The sequence below is a fragment of the Sceloporus occidentalis genome, unplaced genomic scaffold (genome assembly GCF_023333645.1).
Source record: "Sceloporus occidentalis isolate IW3139 unplaced genomic scaffold, rSceOcc1.0.p SCAF_52, whole genome shotgun sequence".
NCBI classification, from domain to species: Eukaryota; Metazoa; Chordata; class Lepidosauria; order Squamata; family Phrynosomatidae; genus Sceloporus; species Sceloporus occidentalis.
Genome location: NW_028317032.1, coordinates 5308226 through 5331912, shown reverse-complemented (window position 1 = coordinate 5331912; position 23687 = coordinate 5308226). Strand labels below are relative to the sequence as shown.

Genomic DNA, 23687 nt, shown 5'->3' with positions numbered 1-23687 from the left:
GTCCTATGTGTACCAGTGCCAGGCTATGTGATGACCAGTAAGCCCCATGTGTACCTGTTTGAGGCTATGTGATGACAGTAAGTCCTATGTGTACCATGGTGAGGCTATGTGATGACCAGTAAGTGATTCTTGCTAGTAAGGCCCCGGTGGTGCATCAGACAGGAACCTCTGTCACAGCCAGGCCAACCAGGGTAACATCCCAGTAACACCCCAGTGACGCCCCGCAGTATCCCGTTAACATCTCACGCGGACTCTCGGGACTCTCTGACAGCATCTCCGAGAAATTCGACCCGCTTTACAACTCCGCAACGTTCTACGCCTCGAGCGGACCAATCAACGCAAAGAACGAGGCCCCCGCCTCCTATCCAGGTAAAAGCGCCAGCCAATCACAAGTGTCCTAGTTCCTAAACCTTCCTCGCAATCCAAGCCAAGCTCAAAAAGCCGACTAAACCCGTTTGTTGGCCCGGACTCCCCGCGCACAGGAGGGCAGATCGGATTTACTGTCCCAACTAGAAAGTCCAGTTCCACCGACACGGGGCGAGATGACACAAGACTACGACAAGTAAGTGAGTCCAGTGGAGCCGGTGCGTTTACCCCGGCGCATGCAGCGTGTACCGGCACCCGCATCTGCCCCATCTGAGCCCGGGGGGCATTTACCGATCACCTTGGATTTGTGCAGCATTTCGGGTCATGTTACTGGATCTTTACCTGGTTCGGGTCGTTTGGGGCTCTCCCCCGGCTGCTCTCATCCGCCACCCAGCTTATTTGTATGATCCGGGGCTGCGGTTCTGGATGGGACATACATCGCCTTTCCGTAACAGGTGGTGCACCTGCTCCGGTCCCAGTATCTCCCAGTCTGATACTGGCCGATCTCCCCAGCTGGCGTCCGCTGACCGTTAGAGAAGGGCTTGCTGATAATACAGTGTCGGGGCTTAGGGGGTGGTCTTCTAGCCGATCACCACTCCCAGCATCCTCGGTCAGTGCGGCAGCAGCTGGCGTGTTGGAGCAGATACGCCGGTTTAGGTGTTGGCTGTGCGGTGCTGAGCCAAGTTAGAAGCCGCGATCGCTTGAGACCCCGGTAAGGAATTCGTGTGACCCACCGAGGGCTGCAAAGGGGCTGGAACTGGTGGCCGTCAATCTGCATGAATGCATCGGGAGTAACGGAGGGGATGGAGTTTATCGGGGGGGAGGAAATAGAATGTGCTTAATATGATTCTATCTGTATTGATATGTGTGTATGTATATGTGTGTGTGTGTGTGTGTGTATGATATATATATATATATATATAATCTCGTATGTATAGTCTTCAGACAAGTGATACCTTATATTGGGCCAGCATAGAAAGCGCTTGAGACTTCAAAGCTTTCTACTTTAGATGACAAGTGTGGTAGAGAAGTGGAACTGCCTTCCAGTAGAAGTTGTAGATGTTAATACAGTAAGGGAATTTTTACATGGATGGGATAGGCATGTGGCTCCTTAATGTAAGACGAGGCCAACGACCGATTAAGGTCTCTTCAGCAGGAATAAGGGGCAGACTAGACGGGGGCCAAATGGGTCTTATGTGCCGTCTGATTCTGTATATATGTGTAATGTAGGTAAATGTATATGATCTACGTAAGGGGCTGTAAGGAAGGGAGTTGTCGTTGTGTTCGTTGAAGGAGGGGACCGGGGCTTGGATGAAATGCGACACTTTGTAAGGCGTTGGTCGCCCGGAGAAGAATAGCTTCAGCTCGGTGATATCGCCCGTCGGCTCGCTTCCCCCAAATCCCTGGAAACCGACGCACGTAGCCTGAAGCGCGCGCTACCTTCTGCAACGCCGAGTCTGCCAGCCGCTGGCTCTCGCTCCCTCCCTTCCCCTGCCGGCCGCCGGCTCTCGCTCCCTCCCTGCCGCCGGCTCTCGCTCCCTCCCTGCCCCTCCCTGCCGCCGGCTCTCGCTCCCTCCCTGCCCCTGCCGGCCGCCGGCTCTCGCTCCCTCCCTGCCCCTGCCGGCCGCCGGCTCTCGCTCCCTCCCTTCCCCTGCCTGCCGCCGGCTCTCGCTCCCTCCCTTCCCCTGCCTGCCGCCGGCTCTCGCTCCCTCCCTTCCCCTGCCTGCCGCCGGCTCTCGCTCCCTCCCTGCCCCTGCCGGCCGCCGGCTCTCGCTCCCTCCCTGCCCCTGCCGGCCGCCGGCTCTCGCTCCCTCCCTTCCCCTGCCGGCCGCCGGCTCTCGCTCCCTCCCTTCCCCTGCCGGCCGCCGGCTCTCGCTCCCTCCCTTCCCCTGCCGGCCGCCGGCTCTCGCTCCCTCCCTTCCCCTGCCGGCCGCCGGCTCTCGCCCCCTCGCTTCCCCTGCCGGCCGCCGGCTCTCGCCCCCTCGCTTCCCCTGCCGGCCGCCGGCTCTCGCTTCCCCTGTGTGACGGGATGAAGACGGCATTAACAGGGCATCATTAACTCCGGGACACACCTAGCCTCCTTAATGCCTCGCTATTTAAGCCTATTTACACAAAATGGCCGTGTCTGGCAGGGAACTCTTTGAATGACAAACCTCGGCTTTCACCGAGTCTCTAAGTGCTCGTAAAACGCAAATTATTATTAGTAACCCATTTATACCGTAAACAAAAAACCCCAAACAAGCGTAAGCGTTATAGGAACGTAAACATAGTCATATAACAGACAGGAGTCGCTTATCTCTGCTAACAGACCCTATATATAAAATCTTTTTTTTTTTTTATATATATATATATATTTTTTTTTTAGAACGTTTATTAGAATTTCCCGTTTAATGTATTGTTTTAACTTTTTCGTATTAAAGTAAAATTTCACAATCCTTCTTAAAGTTTGTGTGAAATAAGTTCCTGCCAAGTCACAGACGGGGTTCTTCTACGTAAAGAGAACTCTCCGGCTCCTCGAATGTCTTTTAAGTCGGTGATTTGCACTCCAGGCGTTTCTGTGTTTTTACCGTATGTCGGGAGGGGCTGGGCGGCAGACACTTGTTGTCTTTGGACTACCTGAAGACTGCCGTTGGATAACTTCTGGCAGAAATAGAAGCGGAAACAAACCGCCGCAGTAAAGCAGCATTCCACTCGGCTTTACAGCGTCATGGATCTGCTTTACGGCATATAGATTTATTTAATTTTTCATTATATATATAGATATATATCTTTATTTATTTTATATTATAAAGAGCTTTTATTAGTGTTTTTTTTATCCATTCTGCCCAGAATAATTTTTATTTTGCGATACCGGAGAGTCTGTGAATTCCCTGCGTTATGTTTTCGTGGATATCGAATGTACGGCAGCCATACTGCGTTACATCAGCGATGCCTCGGGTCGTTTCTTAAGAAAAATAAACCCGCTTCGTAAAATAGAAGAATTAAGATTTGCATTTTTTTTTTTTCTCGCAGCCAGGATCGCTTTCCCTCTCGTCTGTATGTTACCCCATCCTTTTTCATTGTTTCTCCTCAATACCTCGTGTATTATGTTGCTGTTGTACAAACTTAATGGAATGTGCTCCGCCACTGACGAAGGTCGCGCAGGTACAGTCTAAAGGTGCGAAACCGAGCGAGAATTCAGCACATGCTATTCCAAAAACACAAATATTGGGGTTTCCATCACATTATACGGCCATATATCGCCTGTGCGGCCACTGCAACAAAGCACCCAAAGTATGGCGGCTCTTATGTAGTTCTTCATGGCTGAACTCATTTAAGATTGTAAGCTCCTTCTGCGAGAGGCTCTGGTCGCATTTTGTAAGTCCAATTGAATGCACTACTTCTGTTCTGCTTATCCGTTGTACAGCGCCACAGAATATGATGGCACTATAAAAATCAATGATGCTGATGATGATGATACACCCATTCAGTTGGCATGTGTGATGTAATTTGTATTAAACATTGAATGTGAGAAAGCTGTATTCTGATAGGCTAAAGGAATGCTGGGTGTTCTTTATCGTTTATTTCTATGTCGCCAACAATTTCCGTAGCGCTTCTTGCGGTCCGTAGGTTTAAAGGCTCTGATGACACTAGAATGGTGGACGTTGCGGTCCGTGCCTGCGCTTCGGGCGGCTCTGATGATGACCTCGGAATGAAATACTTGCTCTGAGATTTACGGTTCTCAGCTTCTTGTTTTAAATCGTGTTTCCTCGTGAGACTTCAATACGTATTAACGGCCAACCTCACCGAGCTGCCTCTGCTGGAAGGTCTGAGCTGGCCCTGTGCGATGCATAGTTCATATGGGAATAATATGGGGTATCTGGAAAGGCATCTTGTGTATTTCACTCCGGACGGTCACAGAACATAATCCGTTCTCCGGAACAGTGACTACGTCTCAGAATCTGCCAACAGATGTTACGTGATTAAGACGTAGCTTCAGGGGGACGCCTTATCAGATTCCGAGAAGACGCCATTTAAATGGAAAGATCTTTACGTTGGGAAGGCTTTCAGCCTGGTACAGAACCGTCCGGGCCAACCTCTCCGTCTGTTATACCCTTCAGTGGTAGAGATATCCAGCCGTAAAATGTTCCGTTATAAAAGGTGTAGTTGTTGCATAGATCAGACCCATTCCGACCATCTAGTCTCCCATCGTCCATACTTTACCTAGTAACTGCAGAAAAGTCCATGTTTCATAGATGCCGGTAGCATTGTCCAAGGAGCCAAGGCTAGCTGGTTATAGAGGTGTTTGACGGCTCTTGTTTTTTGGTTCTTAAGTTCTATCCAAATTTGCACTCTAATAAATCTTCTGGCGGTTTTTACTACCCTGTGCGGTAAAGCATCTCTTCTATTGGCTTCTTCCACTATATATGGTTTTGATCCCTATCTCCTGAAACATCGCTTTAAAGTAAATATACTCCGGTTTCAGGCTCTCCGTCAGAGCTATGTTGAAATTGGTCATATTAATTTTGCTATCAGAGGAAGGCATCTTTCGGCTGGCTGACTTTTATTGTTTAAAGCAGTGCTGTGTGTTTGATGTGCAAATTAGTGTTAAAATAAAACGCCTCCTTTAGGATAATATCCGCACGGGAATGTTGGCTTGTTACGTTTTTTTTTTCTTTGTGTTATAAAAAAATAAATAAAAAATAATAATCTAAAAAATAATTGTCCTAGTCAGACATGATACACAATGTCCGACTGGGTCTATTCACTAAAGGTAGTGGTGGTATCCGTTCATCCCTAAACCAGAGTAAGGCTTACCGCCCCAGGTAGACTTAGCTCCAGTAGGTGTGATGGCACCGTGACGCGCCGGTGGCACCGTGATGCGCCGGCTGGTGTCTTCAAACCTAGTATGTTATGCGTCGTGTCCATTAACGACCAATTACCGAGGGGTTTATTCACTAAAAGGGAGAGATGGTAGAATCATAAAGCTCCAACAAGCACAACTGAGCTTGCCCTGTGTAATGTATGATTCAATGCGCGAGTTGTCTTCTCACTGATTTAACTATGCATTATACAGGGCCAGCCAAGCTCTCCCTGGAGCAAAAGCTTACTGGGTTGGGCCTTCGTAATCTTGAGGGAAGTCAAGTAGCTGAAACCACAGCTCTCCCTTCAGCGATTAACCCTCCGTGAGTTTTACGGAGCGCTCGCTATTAGATTAGAGCAAAAACGACAAGTTAATTGGCGATGGATCCCGCGCTTCTCTGTAACGGCTGGGATACACGTCCACGCCGCCTACTGCTATCTTCACAATTCTCCATCGTTGTTCTCCGTCTCCATAAATTTATGAAAAATGTTTGGGTTTTTTTCTCCTGAAGCAAAAGGCCGGTGTTAGTTCTTCCGAATGAAGCCCTGTATCAGCAGAGGAGGTCCTACACCACTGAAGATGAGGCCTGGAAGTCCTTCCTGGAGAATCCCCTCACGGCAGCCACCAAAGCAATGATGAGCATCAACGGGGATGAAGACAGCGCTGCGGCCCTGGGGCTCCTGTACGACTATTACAAGGTTAGTTGCGGCTCCTGACGTGACCGCGGGCTCCGGCTCTGTGGAGTGTGATATTTGAACACGTCTGTTTGCTGGGGGTTATGATATTTGAACACGTCTGTTTGCTGGGGGTTATGATATTTGAACACGTCTGTTTGCTGGGGGTTTCGCGTGTAGAATAGAACCGTGTGAGTCACGGCTTTGGAAACAATTCGTTCTAGGGTTTCATCGAGCAATGCGTGCCCGGACAGGCCCCCATCAGCAGTGAAGTGGTTAAATATCTGCTTTAAGTGGATTATTGCTATGAAAAAGTGTACAGAGACTACTGAGGGTTCTGGAAGTGCGCTCACCTAATGCTACCTACAGCTTTTCCGTTCTGATGGCTCCGTTAGATGAATTCAAATGAAAACTCCTCAATTTGCATTTTTTTAGCTGTCTGTGGCTGCTTTTTCCCCTGATTTCCGTGTGTAATTGCACTCGTGCTGTGGTTTTATTGAACTCCATCAGGTTCCCAGAGAGCGCCGGCCTTCGTCGGCCAAAACAGACCACGATCATCATCACCATGAGGCGGAACACAATAAAAGGTCGGTATCCTGTGGCCAAGTAGAAGACTTTATCTGTACGTTCACTTTGAGCTTATACTATAAATTTATTTAAATATATATAATATACATCTTTTATGTATATGGGCCAAATTACTATTTCTAAATGTTATATGTGTGCGTGCATTCAGTGGAACGAGCCATGTCGGAGCGACGCATGGGAAGAACATAACGTATCGGTTGGCAGCCCTTTGCTTGCGCTTTAAGGGTTAAGACGGGGTAGCGTTGTTAGTTTTTGTTATTGGAGTATTTACTGTAGTTAATGAATAATGTGTTGATTGTGACTGTACTTGCATTCCAAGATGCTTTTGAAGTCCTGCTCGTAATTATTGTATAAACTATTTTTATAGGTGGATCCAGAAATAAAGAACATCGCTCCATCTTTATTTTTATTCCTATTTTCTTTCTGGGTTTTTTTATGCCGATATGTTTGCGTAGCTGGTAGGACATCTAGTTGAAAACATGCAAATAAGTCTTTGTAAAATTTATTTATTTATTTTAGGAATGTCCTGTCTCAGTTGAGCGAGCAGTCGTTGATACCTGTTAGAGAAAACCGGGTGCAGGTTCTAAAAGCCGCGGGGCCGTTCGAACTTCTTCTTCCCCTAAATAACCCCCTTGACAAAAGAGGTCACCTAACCTCCCCAGACACCACTGCCACGGTCTCTATTACATCCATGCCAGCGCACGCCATCAAAACAGAGTCCCATGGATTCACAGTGGGCATACCGCCAAGCGTCTACCACTCGGAACCCGCTGAGCGGATAATAACCTTCGACCGCAACGTCACCCCAGATCATTATAGCGCCAGCAGCCAGCCCCCCAGCTCTCAGAGACGGACTCCAGATTCCACCTTCTCAGAGACTTTCAAGGAAGATGTGCCGGAGGTAAAGAGAATGCTGTGCTGTTTTTCTTGCGGTCTTCATTGTGTGATTGCGTTGTCCACGGGGGGTAAAGTTACCCAGATTCCGGTCTTTAGCTAACAATACAAGTAACTTCTGCTCAAATGTGATTCCAAACCAAATCCATGTATGGAAAAAGTGAAGAAAGCTTAGAACCTGTAGACCTCCAATCGTCCCTCTCTTAACCTTCTTACCAGCTCTGTTGGATATTGGCTCTGTGCAGAAGATGCCTAATAACTGGTATTGCTTTACCTTACTGGAGCAGATCCACGGTTGCATGTACCGTCTCGTTAAACGCAATGTGCATGTTGACATCCAAATAGGTCATGGTGGACCTCTTTGTTAAGTCCAAGTAGGTCTGAATGTATAAAAGTATCTGGTTATCTTGTGGGACATAGAATCCTCCCTAGATCCCTGACTCCAGCTGTGGTTCTTTAGAAGGGTGTTGAAGAACCCATGCTTTGGTCTAAACATTATTGATGTAGATTAAAGAACCATATTGTTGGATGTTCCTGGGACCAACCCTTTTTTTAATGTATCAAATATCTACCTTTTTTATCACGATTGAAACTTCAATAAACCTGTTCAAGTAAAGGAAACTCATCCTGGAAAATAGGTCCCCATGTTCTATTTTCTAGTAAACACTGCTAGGACGTTTACAAGCGTGTGCATTAACGCTACTTTACACAGAAACGACTGACTTTATGATGTAAGCTTCTCTGCCAGGTCAGGGCGGGGGGGAAACATCAGCCCCGGCACTCACTGCGCCAAAGCAAACACAGTAATAACTAATCTCTGCAGTATTTGTTTTTCATTTATCTTTTGTTCACTTCTATTTTTCTTTGTGTTTAAGGTTTTCTTTCCATCTGACCTCAACCTCCGAATGAACAGTATAAGCTCCGAAGAGTATGTTTTCGACCCTGTTGCCGGGTAATGTGTAAAAACGTTAAACTATTATGATTTATTATTATTATATAATACGGACTTCTAACTTAAAGGGCATGATTTACCGTATTTGCTCGATTATAAGACAAGGTTTTTTCAGAGCAAATGCTCTGAAAAATACATCTCGTCTTCTAATCGGCGGCGTCTTCTAATCAGACCCGTCTTCTAATCAGACCTCAAATAGAGGTCTGATTATGAGACTAAGATCCAGATCCCCCGCACCGCTGCAGGGGACCTGGATCCTCCTGTCCCCCCCCCCCTCCCCCCTCCCCACACACACACTTACCGGTGCTTCCTGCTGTATTGCCGGGGCAGCGGGTTGACGTCTACGCGATTCGCGTAGACAACGTCCACTGCAGCCGGAAGGAGGTGTGGCTAGCAGCGGGGGTTGTCTGCGTCCGTCGCAGATACCTTCCCCGACTGTCAGAGATCAGAGTTCCCCGCACCGGTGCCACACTCTGATCTCTGACAGCCGGGGAAGGTATCCGCGACGGACGCAGACAAACCCCCGCTGCCAACTCCACCTCCTTCCGGCTGCAGCGGAAGGAGACGTCAACCCGCTGCCCCGGCAATACAGCAGGACATTGGAAGCACCGGTAAGTGTGTGTGTGCGTGTGTGTGTTAAATGGGGGCATAGGGCATTTCTGGAATGCCTTATACCCCTATATGCCACTCTGGCACTTAGGGGGTTAAAAGGCATATTATGGGGCAGAGTGGCATATAGGGAGGTATAAAGCATTTCAGGAGGCAGAGTGGCGTTAAGGGGGCATTTAAGAGAGACAGGTTGGAAAATACAAGGAAATAAAAACAAAAAAAATATTTTTCTCAATGATAGCTTTTATTTAAAAAAAATAGTTTACATGAATTAACATTTACTGGTAAAACTTTTTTCCTTTAGGGTCGTCTTATTTTCAGGCTTTTTCTTTTTTTCCTAAGTTAATATTCAGATTTTGGGGGGTCATCTTATAATCAGGGTCGTCTTATAATCGAGCAAATACGGAATTTTTTATTTATTTATATATATATATATATATATATATATATATATATATATATATATATATATATATATATATATATATATATATATATATATTATATATTATAAATAAAGTTTTTACTGATAATAATCTGTATGAGATGATCTGTCAGCATCCCAAACCCTAATTTCTGCAGTAAAACACATTATTGTAATTTACTTGTTTTTCCATCCTTTGTCCCCAAACTTGGCTTCACTGATGTAAAATAGACTTTTTATATACAAAATAAATATTTCAAAATCAATTTATATTTGGCCACTTGACTTGAGTTCCACTTTTGGATTCTTTGTGACGCTGCATCCGTTGTGGTGTAATTTACTAGCTGGGAATGGCTAATGGCAATGTTACGACTAAGCTCCTGACCTGGACCGTGCTTATTGTTTGTTTTTTTTTAATTGTTTTTTTTTTTTTTACTTTAGGAATACTTTTGAATATACACTTGAAGCCTCAAAGAGTCTCCGACCAAAGCCTGGGGACAGCACGATGACGTATCTGAACAAAGGCCAGTTCTATCCCATTACATTGAAAGAAATTGGCGGCAATAAAGGGATCCACCATCCGATCAGCAAAGTCCGGGTAAATCTCTCTACTCGTCCCATCTACCACAATATTTACAAAAATGGTGTAGGGGCATCTGCCGTGTAAAGGCGCTGCTCCACCTACATGTAACCAACAAACCCCGTTCATGCTGCTGTCCGATGCCCAAACTCTTCCCAGAAATGACTTTTCAATTATATAAAAGCTTCTCATCTGCAATTTGACAGGAACTTTATATTATCATGTGACACACAAGTATGCACTGATAGGTCGTTGCTATAGAGACAGAAAAACTTAGTTTCTGTGATTTAAACCTTTAGGATGAAACATTGTTTATATGGATTAACATATTTGAGAGCTTAATTGATATTTTGGAACAGCACCTGTAAATATCCCTCTTGATTGACACGGGTTGTAGGAAGATTACGTGTGTCACGTTTTCCGGTTCATTATAGAAAATACTGAATGAACATGTGCTTTCTGTTGGCCCCTTGTGTAGACGCAGGGGCCACACATGCTGCTACGGTCAAACGCGCACCAAAGCCATCCTTTTAATGCTGTTCTAGCTTTGTGATGGGCCCTTGACTGGTGGCCCCATGCGCACAGTGGCCAGGCCTGGTCACAGGCCCCGGTATCTGCAAATGCTATGCGTGACTTTCCCACCAGGTCATGAGGGGTACTTTAATACGTGTTCTCTTCACCACTCAGAGCGTCGTTATGGTCGTGTTTGCGGATGATAAAAGCCGAGAAGACCAGCTGCGTCACTGGAAGTACTGGCATTCCCGGCAGCACACGGCCAAGCAGAGGTGCATCGACATAGGTAACGTATACCGGTGAGCGATACACCTGAACTATACGAGCTTAGTACGGTGTAATTATCCAGGTACGCTACAGCGTCTAAACTAGGGCACCGAATACCACCCAGTAGACTGAGTGCCAGGGAAAACACATTCTGGATTCACCATATCCACACCATTATTATACGACATTAATTGCATACAATTAAAAATGTTTAAATGCCTGGTAGCAGGATGTGTAACCGGGAAACGGTGGGGAATAATTAAAGGGACGCCCCAGTTCCGTATTAAACCCCCAATGGGAAGTATAACGCTGGCTTGATTTCGGCCATGGGATTTGCACAGGGTGGTGTTAGAACACCTTGTGCGATCCTTTTTTTTTTTTTTTTTTTTTTTTTTTTTTGTTTGTTTGTTTGTTTGTTTGTTCTTAAAGCAAGTAACGTTTTTATTAAGAATTTGCTCCATAACCACAGAAAGAACACGGTGTTTGGGTAATACTGCATGTTAATCCTTTTACTCTTTTACAGCCGACTACAAAGAGAGCTTTAACACCATCAGTAACATCGAGGAGATCGCATACAACGCCATCTCCTTTACATGGGACCTGAATGACGAAGGCAAGGTATGGATCAAACCTCATTTTTATATATTCTTTTGAAACTTGTTATTAGAAGCGGGTGTGTTGCATTTATGATCACGCAAGGGTATAATTAAACGCTGTGTTCTCCACTGCTGTATAATCAGAGGTGTTACTGAAATGATTTCCTACCCATCACGTGGGATATGAACCCTATAGATATTTTACAGTGTGACTTTACTCTGTGTCTTCATTTGGGGTGATTTATAAAGATGCCATAGGCACATGATGTGAGCAATATGTGAAAATTGTGCCAATTGATGTAAAAAAATTGTGTCTGTATATATGATGTGGCACTTATTTATTTATTTATTTTTTACCTGTTAGTTTAATCAACAACAAAAATTAATTTTCCTGGGAATCGGACCAAGTTAATTTCCTGGTTTTGATCATTAAGCCTAGGTGCATATCTGATACAAATTGCTCAGTTTGTTTTTGTTTTTTTATTTGTTTTAAAGAAGTTCAAGAAAATTATGTAAACATGGAAGAATTGCAACCAAAAAAACCAATATTTCTAAAAAAATAAAAATAAAAAAATAGATTTAATCGTATAAATAGTCTAATAGAATCACATGATTGTTAGTGGACAAATCTCTCCAAACAGACATGTCTGGAGTCTTTCGTTGCGTGATGAACAATATTTGGCACTGTCCTCCCCAACGAGTTTATAATGGTGACTCACCAGGAATTGCATTGAAATTTACTGCTCGATTTGCTACAATGTGCAGCTTCGGTCTGTGCTCGCTTAATCTCCTCGCCTGACGGTGCCTGCGCGGTTTGCAGTGCTATGTGGACAAGCGTATCTTACTATCCATTATTAAATAAGAATCTTCCGTACTCTCTAAATTAATGGGGAGACAAACTGTTTACATATAAACTCGTTGGCAGATAAGAGCCAAAAAGTTAAAATAAATAACTTTTTTTAAGTTTCTGCATTTTGCCACAGCAGCAGCTCGTCGCTTGCATGTGCAAACATCCACTGCTCGCTGCTCAATGGAAAGTTTAACCAAAGTCACTCAGGGGTTTTTATTGTGTTTTCTTTCTCATGGAAATCGCTTGTTTGAGGTATAATAAAGCGTATTATTCCACTTTGCTTGTGTACACATCAGCTCTATAATTGGAGTTTCACTCTCCGTGAAATAAAATGGACTGGCAGGAGTGCCTGCCGACAATGGCTCCGATTTAAATGCCGTGCGCGGGATTCGTGGTAGGAGAAAAGAAAAGGTTTTTTTTCTTTTTTCTTTTCTCTCCAGGTGAATTGTTGCACTTGTTCAGTTGACTCGGAAAGGCTTTACGTGAACTGGCTGGCAGGTTACCTGTCGGGAGTCTACGAGCTGCGTGCCTGGGAGACTCCATAAACAAACAGCCGCCGAATTGTTAAACTTTCTTTCCCATCATTTCACTCAATGCAGACAAACGAAAAGAAAACAAGTTAAAGTCCTATGGATCAAATAGTGGGTTGCAGGGAATGTTAACCCCTTCCTGAAAGTAAGGGCTGGGATCACAGGTGTCTTTAATCCTTTATGTTCCAGAGAGAGATGACAATCTGCTGCAATTCTAACATAGAATTCTACGTCGAATAAGAACCGTTCGACCCGTTTTTCGCGTTTTCTACTTCTTCTGCTGGGTGACTGCTCCACTCATCTACCGGCGTGGTGGGCACGTTCACCCAGGTTGCCACACGCTTGGTTGTGAATGAGTAGATAATGGTTGCTTTGGAAGGTTTTATGGTTTATACCGTATATTTTTTAACGCTTTGGTTGCCGGAGGACAACAGCTGTGTTGCCGGATCTTGGAAATCCTAGTGAAGTTGGAGCCATCCTCATCCGGTCTATTCGCAGGAATAAACGCCCCTCCCTAGGTCTTTTCACAATGCCTACATGTGGTTAGGATAAGTATCTTATGAAATGCCATTATGCCCCATGTGTATCTCTTGGCATTCATCTGCCTTCTGCAAGGAGCACAGATGGGAGGCTCCACTTTAACCCTTTCAGTGCCACATCATGCAGCTCTTTGCTCTTTAAAGCGTTTTTTGTTTTTTTGTTTTTTTTTATGCCTTATATGTTTTATGACAGATGAGCGATTTGGGTCGTTTTAAACAATTTGCCCCCCTTGTCTAAAAAGCTTTTTTAGCAGCTGTGGAGTTTTACCTAATAACCATAAGGAAACCTTTCTAGGTATCTGGCCCAGTGTGGTTCAAACAGTGTTGGTAGCCCAGCTGCTGTTGGTGACAACCTGGCAAGGGTTGCTGTATAAGAGCCTCTTTTCCTGCTGACCAACTATAGAGTCATGTGTTCTTCCCTGGCATATGTCACCCATTACTGTGTGGGACATCCGGGAGCCTATGGAACCCACAGAGATGACCCATAACTGGGTAGCCTGTCACCTTACCACCCCTGGGGCAAGGATGAGCCCCGTACACAAGGTGTAATTGGCCTCAAGCCGTGTACAAACCAGAAGCCCCTGCTATCCGGCTACATGACGGCGGTGACCGTCTCTTAGTTGAAATGGTTAAGCAGATGTAAGATACACCTCCAGCAGGGAAGGCTGCCAGTAGACATTACTCCTTGCGGGATTATCTTAAGCAAATAAGCCGGACCCTTCCCTGCCGCAGGGCAGATCAGGGCCGCACTACTTAAGGTGCTGTGGGCTCCTTGCAGTCATGCCACATAAAATATCTGTAACTGTATGACATTGCGGCCTTACTGTACAGCAGTGCCGAGTATCTGATACACCCGCTATCTATGCAGCTTCTGCCCTTTCATCAGATAGTTGGCTTCCTCTGCTGACGGCGCTCTTTACAGCACGCTATTAGCCATGTTTGCCACATATACCATTACACCGGCCACAGTGTCTTATTATTTATTATTAATATTATAATAATATTATTGCTTCAGCCGAATTTATTATTTTTTTTTTTTCTCTCTAAGAAATACAAATCGCCTGCTTTTTAGAGCAATTTATTTTAATGCAAGGCCTCGTGTCATGAGTATCGGTGCAGAAACACATTATCTTGTGACCTGTGTGTACGCTGGCAGTGCCTTGCATAATCTTACTGATGGACAGCGCTATTATAAATATATGTGTAAAGAATACATGGAAGTCATTTTACACACGACTACACCGTATTATGGTAAAAAAATACTATATATATATATATATCTCCAATTATGATTAATTACAAATGGCGCCTTGTATAATGCATATATTTTTTTGGAGAGATGTGTGTTTAAAAACAAAAAAAATTGCACCTGTTTCAGACATAATATGGATTGTTTGGATTTAAATTGTCCATCCATTGTTACTACTTGAAAAAAGAGAAAAATAATGTAGTCCATGAAATGCCATTCATCCCACCACCTGGTTCCATTTTAAAAGCTGAACAAATACCGCATTCCCAATTTTCATCCTGCCGCCTTCAAAAAGATTTGCAGGTCCCAAATGAAGATTACCTGAACAAAGGGCGTTCTCAATTCTGCTCTTCTCATAAAATCTTTAGATTGTAAGCTCATTTGAGCTTTTTTTTTATATACTACTTATGTCATTTTATTTAAAAAAAAACAACAAAAAAAACGTTTTAGGATAAAGTCCAAAAAATTTAGTTTAAAGAAATTTTTTTTTTTCTTTACATTGATTAGTGCATGTGGCGGAGCAGCAACGCCTCATCTCATTCTCTCTCTCATCTCGCGTCACTGTTTCTCCAGCGTGATGGCCTAAGCTGCCCATGTATAATGTATTACACTGAGTTACCTTTACATGATACAGGGCCAGCCACGCTCTTCCTGCAGCAGAAGCTCACTGATGTTGACCCTTCATAATGAATAGTGAAGTCGAGGAGCTGAAACTGCAGCTCTCCTGTCAACTCCCCCTTTAGTGAATAAACCCAGTAGAGCCCTGCAAAATTCTGTCTTCAGAACTGTCCAACATTTAAAAGTCTGGTTATCCTACAGGATTTGCAATCTTGGAAATCCATAAATTAATTTTAAGATTTCAAAATCCTGTTTTTTTTTGTTTTTGTTTTTGGTTTTTTTTTAACCTCCTCATCACCGGGGAACCTAGGGTTCCTTACAGGTGTGTAGGAGGTGACCGGTTCTGGCAGTGAAAGCGTTAAGCGCTGGCGTTCCGTATACACAGAGGTGTCATTGCCTACTCATTGCCTCGTTAGCTGCTAATTGGCTTGGAATAGGTGACTGAACATCAAAGTCTATATTTAAAGCGATACCACGATGATGAAACGCCCAATTTTAAAGTAAGGTGTTGCCTGTTTTTGTTGTAGTAAAGGTATGCGGTTTCTATTAAGAAATAATAAGGGAGAGGCTACAGATCCGTGACTGGATGGAAAGGCTGGATAACCGGCGCTCTCCTATTCATAGATTTATTTCATTATTATAACACGCATTTGGCCCGTCTAGTCTGCCCCTATTTCCTGATATAGGGACTCGGACCTCAATCAGTCTTTGGTCTTGGATTTAAATTCAGCATATCCCATGCATGTTTAAATGCCCTTATTGTATTAGCCTCTACTGCTTCTACTGTGAGGCTGTTCCATTTATCTACCACTCTCACAATAAATTAGCTTAGCATTGGAAGAGTGAAAACCCTAGTGTTCTATGAACCGGCTGTCACTACTGATTCCCCAATTCTTTCTGAATCCCTTGTGCTGAAGGATCCAAATTCCAAGCTTCATCCCTCTCGGCAGCACTGCACATGCCATTTGGTCCACCGGTTTAGAGCATTGCTACATAGGTGCCGCTATAAGACAATTAATCGAGGGGTTCCCATTACTTCTTCTTACAGCTGTATAAACTGCTGGATTAGTACAGGCAGATTAACCCCGTCACTCCTAAAACTTGCAATATTGCATATGATGAGGACTGGAAACTAACATAACATTTGAAAAAAAAAATATAAATTAACTCCACGTAAAGGCGGTAATAATGAATCTTCAGGGGAAATAAGAGTTTGTGATTTAAGTACAAATCCCATGAAATAACGCTATGATACTGATCTTTTTTTATTATATACTTTTTCTTTATGTTGATGAAATGACCCTTTTTTTCAACAGAAACTTCCCCCAAGTTATAAGATGAGCTCATAGTTTTAATTTCAGCTCATTTCAGACGCTTGATGCCCACTGCTCGGTTTCCGAGAGAGTTTGACTGATTTTTCCAAGATTCCAGCTCCTTTTTACCATTTCTTATGTCAATAACTGGTGCAACCAAGTCTTCATCTATGGAAGAAAACGTATTAACTGTTTCTATTAATGAGTTCTATGCTCTACTATAAGTTGACAGACAGGCAGAGTCAGAGCCCCTAGTATACTGAGCACCGTACGGTTCCATGGAATAGTCGGCCAGACACGCAATTGAGAAGAGAAACATGCATTAGGGCCCCACGTACTGTATATTTCATAGCCTCTTAATTGTTACATTTGCCTTTTTTATTCTCTCCTCTTGCCCCAATTTCTCCGTTGTGTTGGATAGAAGTCGTACAGAGGAAGCTGGCCCAACGAAAACATCAGGCGTCAGTCTCTTCGGTGCACCTCTTTAGTCTCCTACAGTCTGTAGGAATGAGGATGAACCGGCTTATTTTGCTTCATTTTCTTTTCTTTTTTTGTTAGACACACAGGGAGGAATCTTGCTAAACAAGCTGAAGATGCTTTGAGGATTGTTATTCAGGGTTGGGCCTTCATTAGACCAATGGCTTATTACCTGTAAATGTCATTTCGAGATGACTTCACTAACCGGTTCGACCGCTTTATAAACACGAATCCAGGGGACAGATTGATATCTCCAGGCCTTGGGAACAACTCCTCTTTCTGCTGCGTGTGTTAGAAGTCGCCCGTGTAGATATGAGACCCATACGAGACCTTTATAACCAGCGGGTTCTTCTGGCACTGGCTCAGTTGTTTAGTTGATGGCCTAACCGCTCTGTACTGCCCTGCAGAAGATGTCCTAAAAAGTTATGTTGGGTGAAGATGGCTGGAATTGGTGATGCCTTTGTACGCTGAAAGACCAGTTATCACCTAGTTGTGTTAATTAACTGGGGAGTGGGACCGACATACCATCTGTCTGTCTCCATGAGCTGCTTTGGCCAGATCCTTAATGTTTGTAGCCTCAGTAATCTATGCTGGTGCTCCTCATCTCCCAGATCCTTCACGACCTTCAGAATCATTAACAACAAAGGTGAAAGAATGTCACTTATTAAAAGGGAAGCCATTACTACTTATGTCAGCGTGCCGGTTCCTAACACCTTTCTCCAGGGCGCATTTGTGAATGGAGACCACTTAAAATTTGGCTACGCAGGGGTCAATCTTTTTACTTTCTGCGTATTTATGTTGAATGACCACCAGTTAGCCGCCCAATACTTTCAAGAGTAATGGGTTTAGACTCCATGTCCGACCCGCTCAGAATAGACTAACTTGTTTGTGGCTTATTGTGGTCAGAAGATCATCCGATTAGGGAGTTATTTTATATAATATAGCCAAACATTTTAGTGAACATTTTAAGAACTCCGCTTTGATCCCTATTTCAAGAGGGTGAGGAGTTATATTTACTGGTTTTTGGATGTTTAACCCATTGTGTAAGGTTACCAGATTGGGCTTTTTTTTTTTTTCCGTGAGGCAAAATGTTCCCGTGTTGTAGACCAGCAGATGCGTAGTGGAACATGAAGGCAACATGTCAAAATATGGACTGCATATGTTATATGTATTGCTGTATATAACATCTTTGGGCTTTGGAGAGTGAAGTTGAGCAAACGACAATATTCTGTCATAAAAGCACCCTTGGTGTAATAACTTTTATACAGTTCAGCGTGGGTGCCATGTTCTAGAGCATATTCTGGATATTTGTTAAATGAATGGTCCTACCCACTCGTACATAATCTAGTAGGCAAGGGGGGGGGGCAAAATCCACATACTTTGGCTTGTTTCCATTTTTTGGTAACTTCACTTGGTTTCCGGGGTGTTCTAAGTGTTGGTGTTTTCACGAGTCTAGGTATTCATATCCGTCAACTGCCTGAGCACGGACTTTTCCTCGCAGAAAGGCGTGAAGGGTTTGCCGCTGAATCTACAGATAGACACCTACAGCTACAACAACAGAAGCAACAAGCCGGTGCATCGAGCCTATTGCCAAATCAAAGTCTTCTGTGATAAGGTGAGCATCAACCTGTGCGTGTGGGGTAACGGTCACTGCATCGGTAGGTCCTGGGCGCTATCCTTTGAGTCTAATGCATCCAATTGGTACAGAAACATACGTAAGATGGGTTTACCACCCGAATCCCATTGGTTGAGACAACAGTGACTGTCTCCTATCAAAGGGCTGTCAAAATACTGAGATCTCAGCCTTTGGTTCTGTTGGCTGTAGAACCTCTGAAGAAAATATGACTTGTGGGCCTTGATTTAGTAAAAACCCATCCTGTTTCATTTTGTTTTGAACCCTGTTAATGTAGTTCTCATTGACGCCCCAAACAGATCTTTCATAGTCTTCTACTTGCGATTAAGCGGGGTGCCTGACGAGGGTTTGCTAACTCGCAAAGAAAACCGCGCCACCTGTTGGTCAGAGATGAAATTGCACAAACTGGAGCCGCACAGTTTCCAAAATAAGTGCAATTATTAAGTAGAGATTTACCTGCTTAAGGATATTGTGTGGAGACATTATAACATTGGGCATGTGCTGAATTATTGTATAAAAAATGTATAATTTAATTTTATAATTTAAACCTTTATTTTTATTTATTTTCTTTCTCTAGGGGGCTGAACGTAAGATTAGAGATGAGGAACGCAAACAGAGCAAGCGGAAAGGCAAGTGTTCTGAGCACCCGTCCCAGATCAATACTTGTAAGTAAAAATGATTCAAGCATCAGAAATCATTTCTCTTACAAAGTATGTGTGTGTGTGGATTGTGACTTTGCTCCAGTGTCTATGGCAGAAACCCATCCGTGCCTGCTTTTGTGTCATGTGACTATTAAGTGCTCCTGGCAAAAATTATGAATTACGAGGCAAAATTTGACATAGTTAAAGAATTATTTTTGGAGCATTTTGCCCATTTAGCAGTAATATAAATTACGTTTCTAATATTGCATTCAAATTCGGCACCTTTAATGTTGTAAGGCTGCAAACGGCAAATTCTAGTAAAAGACTGATATTTAATCCAATTGAGTTATGACGCACCAAATTCGATGTGTTGGTTATTGTGATTTGTGTGTAGAGTATGTGCTTCATTATTAGCGTTTGATGCTTTATATAATAGTTAGTGGGAACGTATAAGGGAATGCATGCTAGTGATTTGTGCTTTTAATGTCTTTACAAATCATATACAACTTCCGTGTGTTGAGTGGTTTTAGAGGGTTGTGTAATGCCCTCTCTACCCCTGGCAGTGTAAGGGTTAACGGGAGCGTTGCGGAATATTTCGATCTCTGCTGATCTAGCCGTCTCTACCAAATGTAACGGGCGTACGTTGTCTCGCGTTCTGTAGTTGCAGATGTTAAAGGAGGCCTTCTACCATCTCACAAAAGGACGGATATCACCGTTTTTAAGCCGATGAACGACCACGACACTCAGCCGGTCCTGTTTATCCCCGACGTGCACTTTGCAAACCTCCAGCGCAACACGCATGTAAGTGTGTGTGTGTGTGGGGGTGTCGGAATCTTCGTGTGAGTAGTATCGCCCTTAACATAAAAAGAATTTGGAATATACTGATTTTGTTTATTCTGTTTATAGGTGCTCCCCATTGTGTCGGAGGAGATGGAAGGGGAAAGGTATTTAATTTTTTCTTACATTAAGATTTATTGATAGGACACTAGCTCATGTGTTTTATATAGAGTGTGCATAGCTGTAAGTAATCGACAAACTTAATCTTTTTATTTAAAATGGCTGCATCTGTTCTAATGGGTGCTTATTGTAACATTCAAATATTGTAAACCAGATTAAATGCAGGGTACCAAGCATATGCGCAGTTTAGGGGTAAGCAGTAAGTACACTTGCCCCGTATGTTACTTGGTGCACCATAACTGATTATGGTCCAGTAGTTAGTCTGAGATCTGACTCCATGTACCCAGGAGATAATTCTTAGACCACCGTTATTTTCATGGATTGTTTTATTACCGGTGGACATGGCATGGGGTGGAATTACATTCCCGTGTTTCTTGTTACAGCTCTGGAATGAAGAGGATGTCCTTCTCGGCTGAAGAGGACTTCGCCGCCCCACCTGCCAAGATGGCGAGAGCAGAGGAGCCAAAAAGAGGTTTGTTCTTTGCTTATATTCTGCGACAGTGTAGTAATGTATTTGTGTGTATATGTTTGCCTCGTGGACACCACCTGTACTAGCTAAATCATCGAGGTCACATTGCTGAGGACAGTTCTGTGTGTAACATCGCAGCTTTGCTTGCACTTTGTGTATAATTTTAACGTCCAGGAAGAAGAAATTAGGGTCCCTGTGTAGGGCCAAACGTCGTACATCGCACACACATGGACTCTTCTTTCGTTTAATATGTGCTTTCTGGAGCAGCTCTCTTGGTGGGTTTCTCTGGGAGTACCATTTAAATTGGGGGACAAGCTTTAGCAACTGGGTATCCCCTCATTTAGGAATAATTTACCAAACATGCTAAAGATTATGAAATTATTACGGCTGTGATATGTTTAATCGCTGTTGTGCAAAAGGTAGGATCCTCATACATTTCGCATGTTTTATTGGCGTCCGCCTATAAGCCTGCAACCAGCTGTGTCGATTGAAGACATTCTTAATAATAGCTCTGTTTGCTCTGTCAATGGTTCCATCAACGCTTTTATTTGAAATGAATGAAAGGTTTACAGGGGTAATGCAGTCTGCGACATACCCGCCAATAACAACTTCTTTTGCAGTTTTGCTGTATGTGAGAAAAGAGTCCGAGGAAGTGTTTGATGCTCTCATGCTCAAGGCTCCGTCTATTAAAGGGTTAATGGAGGCTGTAAGTATCTGTGCAGGTTTTGAAGGAAACCCAAAAGACGCTGTGTGTGTGTGTGTGTGTGTGTGTGTGTGTGTGTGTGTGTGTGACACACGTGGATATTTGTGAATGGCTAATTAGATGGCACCAGGTATTCCTTATTATTCTAGCTCATATATGATATTTTTTTTTGTTTTTAAGATATCTGAAAAATACGATATACCTTTTGAAAAAATCTCAAAGATCTTTAAGAAGTGTAAAAAAGGGTAAGTGCTCGCCATGCTTTGTGTGTCTGTTGGGGATATTTGTTATATTATGAATATTAATGGCCTCCTTATCTGTTCTTCAGTATCCTGGTAAACATGGACGATAATATAATCAAGCATTACTCCAATGAAGACACGTTCCAGCTTCAGATCGAAGAATCGGGAGGCTCTTACAAACTAACGCTCACGGAAATCTGAGGCTACCGTCCGTGCCTATGGACTGCGCACAGAGAGGCCTCTGCTTTACCGCTTCTTCTACGAGTTAATGGGTCGCTGTCCTTGGGAAGCAGCCAGACCTTCAGTTAAGGACGATTTCTCACACTGGGTGTATTAATAATACTTTATAGAGCTGCTCTCTCCCGTGGGGGAGAATGGACACCCCCAAAGTCATGGCAAAGAAGTGTAAAGTTCTTACAATGTATGGTGAGAATAAGAATGCGCGTTCTCAATGCAACATTCAGTAACGAGCGCCGCGGGTTCCCTGTACTGGATTGAAAATATGGCTTTAAGTGGGGGTGGGGGGGGAATTTGAACTTTTGTATTACTGATAAAAATGACCATCGCCCTTTTTTACAGTAGAAATTCGTATTTCAGTAATATGGAAGGGGATACTTGTTATGGAGGGGGGGCATGCAGTGCATTGTAAAGGGCTCCGTATTTATACTAAATTAGCATTTTGGAAAGTGCCTTACATTTAAGGAGAAAAAAAACAGATTTTTTTTTTTTGCCATGAACACCCGCACCCCTGCAGCTTCAATGTGTGTATATAAAGTGCAATATGTTTTGTAGCTGGATTTTTCTGTAAATGTGTACATAGCCATGCAATTGATACATATATAATATATGAATTCCTGAATGTGTGTATATGCAGTAAGATTATTATATTTTGGGACGGAGGAGGGGGATGCTGAACAAACTGAGACGGACGTCTGGTCCGTTAATACTTAAAACGCCAGGAAACTGAGAAACCGCTTGAGCTTTTAAGACAAAATGCGGTGTAATCCTTCATTACACCATACAACATAGTCCTCCAATTTGAATACAAGGTACAACCGTCTCCTCGTTACGCAAAGGGAGGAAGGATTTTGGTGCCGTTCATGTTGCCATATAATTAATGGCCACAATGAGCCAATTAACAAGCCACTAGCTGCTATTGAACTCCAACTCCCATTCCTTTGGTCAGCCCGTGGCTCTGATGCTGGCTGATGGTTAGGAGAGTTGTATTGAAGATCCGCTGTAGAAGTACATGTTGGTTATTGCTAGATCAAAAAGACACGTCAATACGAAGACCTCGTCTAAATAGGTTTCTTATAGTTTCCATCATCTTGTATATTTTGCCTGTATTTTTTCTTTTTATTCCCCTATTTTTATTTAGTTTTCTCCTTACATAGTCTAGTATCATTACACGAAGCTTTAAAGAGGGGAAATGTTCTTTAAGGTAATGTTAATGGCGTCGGCACTCATTGGGTTTCTGATAAACCTGAAGGGGAGAGATAAGGCTGCTCTTACCCTCTTCCAGAAACTGTGTACAAAATAAGGTGCTCTCCAGCTGTTATAGGACTACACTACCCATGATGCTTAGCAAGGCTTCCTCAAACTGTCATGTGGGATGCTACTAGAGCATCATTGGAGTTTCTAGTTCCAAAGCAGTGGAAGCACTAGCTGTAGATGCATAGTGATGTGATCACAATGGACTGGTCACATGAATATTGTGCGCTAAACTGGAATTAAATCTTTCATTTCTGGAATCATCATCACTTACTCATTTTGATGAGGATTCCGAAAACCTTCATAACCCAAAAGCATGGTTTGGACCAATTTTCTGTATTAGGATTTCTGTAAAAAATCTGGGATGTTTTTGTATGTAAATTTATATATTTTAGTCTTTTTAAAGTGCTTTTTATTTTGTGAAGAATAGGGGAAAAGTGTTTTTTTGTTTTTTTTTATGGCTTCAGGGATATAATTTAAAAAATCTTTTGTACAAATTCAATTATTACATTTATATGTGCTGTGTAAGACAAGGTGGTGCTTATGAGATTCATAGGTAGTTACTGATGGCGTTGGTGTGATACGGGTGTGGATTACTGTACTCTATTTTTATACTGTGTAAAATATCCTCCTTCCCTGTTGTATTACATGTTTTATGTAACCTTGACA

General features: G+C 43.3%; 2 protein-coding genes across 3 annotated transcripts in view; both read left to right on the top strand.

The window, feature by feature from the left end:
- The window catches only part of LOC149288367 (TATA box-binding protein-associated factor RNA polymerase I subunit B-like), a 42791-nt gene extending 42390 nt beyond the window's left edge, over positions 1 to 401 (top strand). The window contains exon 12 of the mRNA XM_089491889.1: positions 272 to 401. Coding sequence (XP_089348015.1) covers positions 272 to 401 — 130 coding nt within the window. The remainder of the gene's footprint in view (positions 1 to 271) is intronic.
- Positions 402 to 542: 141 nt separating this feature from the next.
- On the top strand, positions 543 to 21728 carry LOC149288366 (grainyhead-like protein 1 homolog). 2 transcript variants are annotated; one of them, XM_089491847.1, is made up of 16 exons: positions 543 to 562; positions 5721 to 5907; positions 6394 to 6470; positions 6991 to 7372; positions 8241 to 8317; positions 9792 to 9948; positions 10618 to 10729; positions 11234 to 11328; positions 18339 to 18497; positions 19093 to 19144; positions 19818 to 19957; positions 20063 to 20100; positions 20497 to 20585; positions 21203 to 21288; positions 21466 to 21530; positions 21614 to 21728. In XM_089491847.1, exons 1-16 carry the CDS (start codon positions 543 to 545, stop codon positions 21726 to 21728), a joined length of 1851 nt encoding a protein of 616 aa, XP_089347973.1. The 2 variants fall into 2 exon arrangements, with proteins under 2 accessions (XP_089347973.1, XP_089347972.1); XM_089491846.1 differs by having other exon boundaries at positions 5721 to 5911; positions 6404 to 6470; positions 19093 to 19180.
- Positions 21729 to 23687: the final 1959 nt, after the last annotated feature.

Excerpts from the sequence above, each read along its gene's own strand:
- LOC149288366 (XM_089491846.1), top strand. The coding sequence starts at position 543 with ATGACACAAGACTACGACAA. Across the intron at positions 563-5,720 it reads ATGACACAAGACTACGACAA|CAAAAGGCCGGTGTTAGTTC; the intron begins GTAAGTGAGTCC and ends TTTCTCCTGAAG. Across the intron at positions 7,373-8,240 it reads TCAAGGAAGATGTGCCGGAG|GTTTTCTTTCCATCTGACCT; the intron begins GTAAAGAGAATG and ends TTTGTGTTTAAG.